The 6,168-nt window shown below is 62.7% G+C and overlaps 1 protein-coding gene across 1 annotated transcript; it reads left to right on the plus strand.

Moving 5' to 3' along the window:
* Positions 1-125: 125 nt before the first annotated feature.
* MIEF2 (mitochondrial elongation factor 2) lies at positions 126-4,586 on the plus strand. Its single transcript, XM_040245828.1, has 4 exons — positions 126-484; positions 2,012-2,169; positions 2,324-2,504; positions 2,891-4,586. Exons 2-4 carry the CDS (start codon positions 2,023-2,025, stop codon positions 3,943-3,945), a joined length of 1,383 nt encoding a protein of 460 aa, XP_040101762.1. The 5' UTR covers positions 126-484; positions 2,012-2,022; the 3' UTR covers positions 3,946-4,586.
* Positions 4,587-6,168: the final 1,582 nt, after the last annotated feature.

Consider the following 6,168-nt stretch of genomic DNA (forward strand, 5'->3'; position numbering starts at 1 on the left):
TCGGAGGCCAGCCCGGGTGCGCGGTTAAGTGTCCGCTTGCCCCTCGAGGGAGGCCTCCCTGGGCCGGCACATGGCGGTCCCAGTAAGTGACAGGACCAGTTTACCCTTCACGGGAGAGGCGGCCGCAGACTACAGTGACCAGGAGCTCCACCGGATGCTTCCTTTGCCGGGCGGGAAGGAGCTCACGTTCCCACCGGCCGAGTCCTGGAGCGTGGCCCTGCGCCTTTAAGGCGGAGCTTGCCGAGGAGCCACGCCCCGAGGGGAGCTCGGCCGCCATTGGCCGGGGCCGCCTCAGGGCGGCACGTGGGCACGGGCCTTGAGCGCTCTGATTGGAGTCGGGGCCCGTCCGTCTGCGAGCCTGGGGCCCGCGCCCGCCCCAGGCCTCGGCGTTCGACTCCCGGGTCCTGCACGTTCCATTCCCAGGCGGCCCCGGTGCGCGGCCCCTCCTGAGTCCCCGGGCCGGGGCGCCGAAGCCACGACGCAGGTACGGCCGGGGCACGGGGCGTGGCCTCTATCGGCCGCGCGGTTCCGGCCGGGAGAGAACCGGCTCGAGCCGAGTTCTGGTCGCTTCTTGGGCCCATCCCGGCGTTCCCCGGGCCTCGGTGTCCTCGCAGCCGGGGCTTGGAGGAGGCTAGGGGAGGCGTGGCCTTTCCCTCTCCCCTTCCCTGGTTAGGGTCTGCGGGCCCCGGGTCAGACAGGCAGGGGCTTTGAGCGCTTCACAGTTTGGAGGCGGTTGGCAGTCCTGATGAAGAAAGACGCCGCGGGGCCATGCTGGGTCAACCCCCTCCGCCGTCTTTCCTATTTTTAGCTTGGGAAAGGGGGGTGGGTGCGGGGCTGCAGGCCCCACCTGGCAACCGGGCTCCGGCACCCGCTGGGAGCAGGGCAGCCAGAAGTCATTGGGGCTGAGTTGGCTCTGAGCTCAGCGTCATCTGTTCAGGAATCCTCAGGGTGACAGTTCTGCCTAGCCATCTGACTGGTCCCCTGGGCTTGTCTCTTGGTCACACACCCCCTCAGTGCTCAGGGCCTGAGAGCTGGGGCTCAGCCTGCAGGCCTGGCAAGGATGCCTGAGGTCCCAGCCATCTTTACTTCTGAGTTCTGCATGTCTAACGGTATCTCGTGGCACCTGCTCCATCTTACAGACAAGCTAAGAGTATCTGGCACACTCAGGCCCTCAGCTCACCTGCTGTGGCTTGGGCTCTCAGCAGCTGAGACTCCTCCCCACCCACTATTGTCCCGAGCCTTAGAGGCCCTTGTCCAGGGCACTGGACCGGTCCTGTTGTGGTCTTTAGAGCCCCCTTACACCCTGTCCCCACAGTGGGGCCTTCAGCCTTGTCTGACACATACCTGTTGACAGCCAGCGCTTGCCCCCAGGGCATCCTGGGGCATCTCACTTGTCCTGTTCTCTGACTTGGTGGCCCTGCCTCTGGGGGCTGCCCTGCTGAGATTTGGGGGTAACTCTGGCCCCCTGAATTTTGCTGAGGTTCCCTCAAAGGCCTGAGGCTGTCCAGTGCAGGCTGCCTGGGTCCCCAAGCCATGGTCTTCTCTGGGCCTTGTTTTTCTCCTGCAGGGCCTGGTTAGGAACCAGGATAAGGCTGCTTCTGGGACCTGGTCATAGGGTGGGTCTGAGTCCCCACCACTCATTGTGTGGTCCGCAACCTATTTCTTTGTAAATGGGGATGGTGCTGATAAGACCCACCTCATGGTCTTTGGCGACATCAGGGGGCCTGGAAGGTGGGATCGGGGAGATTGTCTCCCTTCTCTGACCTGCCATGGGCCTTAGGGTCTTTCTCTGTGAGCCCCTTGTCATACAGGTGGGTTGTTTGCAGGTTTTGGTTGGGGGAGGTCTCTGGGCCAGCTCCCAGTCTCCTCCCAAGAAAACCTGCAGGTGGCCCCTTTCTCATCGGAAATTCTCTGGAAGCCCCCTTGTGACCCCAACTCTGACCGTAGAGCACCTGCTGGATGCCAGGCCGGCCCCTCACTGAGTGGCCCCTGCACCCTGGCTCCCTTACAGGCAGACTGACCATGGCGGAGTTCTCCCAGAATCGGAGCAAGCGGCGTGACGGCGAGGTGCTGGGAGGCGCTGTAGACTTCCTCCTGGCCAATGCCCGCCTGGTGCTGGGAGTGGGCGGAGCTGCGGTGCTGGGCATTGCCACCCTGGCCGTGAAGCGGGTAAGGCTGGGCTGGCCCGCTGACACGGACTCCACAGCAGGGCTGGGGAGGTGGGACTGCCTGAGACTGCACCTGCCCCCGCCCCTTCGCCTGGTTGGCTCTGCCGTGGCTGCCCAGGCCTCAGATGCCCTCACCTGTGTCCCTCTGCCTGCAGCTCATTGACAGGGCCACCAGCCCCCGGGATGAGGACGATGCCAAGGGGGATGCCCCATGCCTGGAGGACAGCTGGCAGGACCTGAGCCTGCTCAAGGCCACGCCACGCCTCCAGCCCCTGCCCCCGCCCGCTGCCCTCAGCCAGCCGGTGCCGCCTCCAGCCCCCTCACTCTCTGCCCCAGGTGAGCGGCACCCCTTCCACTCTGGCCTGGGTGGGTCCCATCTTGGTGGTTACATTCGGGAGATGTAGCCCAGGCCCTGCCCTGGTGACCGTGTGACCTGCTCAGGTCCCTGCTCCCTGTGGGCTCCCTTGTGTGCTGGGTGCCTTCTCCCTCCTACGTGGTGCTGAGGCTCCAGCCACCAGGACGTGAGACCATGGAGGCTGGCACCAGAGCGAGGTGGCAGCATTGTGATGGCGGGGGCCCTCACCTGGGGAACTGAGACCTTGGGTTTCAGCCTCAGGGTGTTGGGAGGGGTCTCAGACGGTGAGAATTCATCACTGAGCTCAGTGCCATCTCAAGTCCCATTACAACCCCTCTGACCGGCCCCCGGTTCCTTCCTTCTTCAGAAGGGTCTGCTGATGCAGGGCCCCAGACGTCACCTCAGCTTAGCTCGCCGCCACCACCGCTGTGTCTGACGTTCCAGGAGAGACTGCTGGCTTTTGAGCGGGACCACGTGACTGTGCCAGGGGCTCACGTGTCTCTGGCCAAGCAGCTGGCGGGTGACATTGCCCTGGAACTACAGGCCTATCTGCGGAACAAGTTCCCAGACCTGCCCTTTGGGGCGCTTGTGCCCGGCGGGCCACTCTATGAGGGGCTGCAGGCGAGGGCTGCCGACCCTGTGCGGCTCCTGGTGCCCTTGGCACTGGAGCCAGGCCTGTGGAGCCTGGTGGCTGGCTCGGACACTGTAGCCCAAGACCCTCGCTGCTGGGCTGTGCGTAGGACTCAGCTGGAGTTCCGCCCCCGCGGGAGCAGCCCCTGGGACCGCTTCCTGGTGGGTGGCTACCTCTCCTCCCGGGTCCTGCTGGAGTTGCTCCGGAAGGCCCTGATCAGTTCCGTCAACTGGCCAGCCATCGGCAGCCTCCTCGGGTGTTTGATCCGGCCACGCGTGGCCTCAGATGAGCTGCTGCTGGAGGTGCAACACGAGTGCCTGGAGCTCACCGTGGTTGTGCTGCTGGCCGTGGCTGGAGCCCAGGATGGAGACCTTTTGCTGGCCTGGCCCTTGGAGGGGTTGGCCGGGAACCTTTGGCTGCAGGACTGGTACCCAGCTGAGGCTGCTCGGCTGCGGGCCCTGGATGAGCAGGACGCTGGGACCCGCCGGCGGCTGCTGCTGCTGCTCTGCACTGTCTGCCGCAGTCACTCAGCTCTGTGGCGGCTGGGCCGGGACCGCCTGGCTCAGGTGGTTCTGCACCTGGGTGAGCAGGAGGCTGACTGGGCCGAGGAGGCCCTGGGGGAGCACTTCCTGCAGGCTCTGGAGCTGCTGCTCAGCAGCCTGGAGCAGGCCAGCCTACCCAGCCACTTCAACCGCAGCGTGAACCTCCTGGATGGCCTGCGGGAGGAAGAGATTGATGACTTGGGCTTTGCGCTGTACCGTGGCCTACAGGCCCCTGAGGGGCTGCTCTAGAGGATGGATGCAGCTGGGCAACAGACACCACTTTTAGCTGGAACGAGGGGTTGTGGGCTGCCCTCTCGGCTTGCAGGAGCTGCCATGAGTCCCGGGCAGGGATGAGGCCACTGTCATTTTCTGTCCCAAGGGTGTCATGCTTCCTTTGGGTGCAGGCATCTCCAGGCTGCTGGTGCTTGCCCATGGACACTCTGTTTGGTAACCCCCCCGGGGCTGGAGTCACCTGGGATCCTCAGAACATGGCTTTTGGCTGACCCTCAGGCTTGTTTTCTGTGCTATGTGCCTGGTTTGCTCTCTAGCCTGGACTAGCGGGGGCTAACCTGGGGGAAGGTCCTTCCGCTCTAGCCTCGGAGGCCCTGGGCGGGCTCTGTCCTCACTGGGGGAGCCAAGGCTCTCGTGTGCTGCTCGCTTGGCCCAGAGCCTAGGGTGCCCCTGGCTGCTGCCAGCCCGGCCCCCACTGTGCCAACACCAGTTGTCCTAGCTGACCTTGTGTGCTCCCTGGAGCTGGCAGGGGCTTGGGCCAGGGAGGGGGGTGTTGTCTGCCTCCCCTGCCAGGCATCTCTCCTGTGGTATCCTTCCTGCTGAAGTAAAGCTATGCCACAAGGACTGTGAATGAGAATAAAAAACTCAAAAGTCTGTGAGATGCGTGTTGGGCTCTTACATGCAGCCATTTGAGGCTCTGTGAGCTTGGCCAGAGGGGCTTGGACTCAACCTGGAACCAGGAGACTGACCTGGAGTGACATCAGGGTTTTCTTTCTTCCAAAAAGCCTGACCCCTGGAGCCCTGTAATCTCCTGGATGGGCAGGGCTCCCGGGGGCCCTTTGGCCAACAGTGGTCCACATGCAGAGAGACACCCTCAAGTGGAGGGCAGGCTCCCTGCTTTGTACAGATGGGGACACAGGTGTGTCTAGGTGTCCCTGTGGGAGCTGTGGCTCCCATGTAACCCCATGTGGCAGATGAGCCAGGGAGGGCTTGGGGCCACATGGGCTTGGGGTGAGGCCCCCACAGCTGTGCCAGGCCCCTCCTTCTTGTCCCATGTGTCCTGAGGCAACCCCCTCCCAGCTGGGACGTGGGGACAAGACTGGAGGTGCTCTTGGGCACTCTGGTTGCAGGGCCAGTGGCCTCTGCAGATCAGGAGGGGCCTGCCTCCCAGGTGTTCCCATGGGCTCTGTGGCTCTGCAGAGAGGCAGAGGGCAGGAGACTGGTTTCCCCAAGCACTGTTAGGTCACATGGTTCAGAAGCTGCTTGGCCTGAGTGCCTTTGGCGGTGAGCAGCTATGATGGTAGCAACAGGACAGGCTGGGGGTGGGGTGGCCTTGGCCTCCTCCCTGTAAGATGAGGGTTCCAGAATACCTACTTCACAGGTCAAGGTGGGGTGTTAACCCAGTGCTGGCACAGAGCAAAGCGCCCCCAAACCAATGACTGAGACAGACAGTCCAGTGTCCGTCAAAGTTGGGGGCCTCCAGAAAGCCTGTCCAGATGAGATAAGTCCTTTCATGGATTAACTCGCGAGCAACCCCTCGAGACAGTGCATCACATCCAGAGCCGACCCAGCCAGTGGTTTCAGGCTGAGCAATTACTAAACAGAAAAAGCCCTGATGAAAGTCTGCATGGGCACTCTTTCGCTGAGGCTGCAGACTGGCCTGCTGGGCACATCCACACTCAGGTCCCTGGGGATCTCACCAAGCCTCCTGACGGGGTTGTAGTCAAGGTCCAAGGGCCCTGACGGGCCAGGCTGGAGCCAGATGGGAGGGGGAAGCCCTCGCCTCTAATCCAGGACCACTGCTGCCCCCAGCCTGGTCCCCTCCAGGATGAGCAGCCTTCAGCCTGGTTTAAGTCGCATACATCTGATGCATTTGCATTTTTAAGCGTATTCTTTTATAATCAGGGTAGTCTTTTAAATACCGTCCAAATAAAAAAAAATTAAAAAGTTAAAAACCCCAGTAACATGACCATTTGGTGGCACTCAGTTCACTGAGGACAGACACCAAAGCTGGTGTCACCAGCCCAGTGCTCCCAAGGCCACCACAGGGCCTGGACACTGCTCCGAGTGTTCTCAGCAAAGCCACCCACTTCCTGAGACAGCAGTTCAGCTCGTGGGCCTCAGGCTCGCCTGCCTGTATGACCTCAGGAACTTTCCAGGCCAACCCTGCACCCCTGCACAGCATGAATACTGGTGGACAGGATGGTGCACCCCTGCCCTGCAGAGCAGGCCCCTCCCACC

Source organism: Oryx dammah, unplaced genomic scaffold (genome assembly GCF_014754425.2).
Source record: "Oryx dammah isolate SB20612 unplaced genomic scaffold, SCBI_Odam_1.1 HiC_scaffold_8, whole genome shotgun sequence".
Taxonomy (NCBI): domain Eukaryota; kingdom Metazoa; phylum Chordata; class Mammalia; order Artiodactyla; family Bovidae; genus Oryx; species Oryx dammah.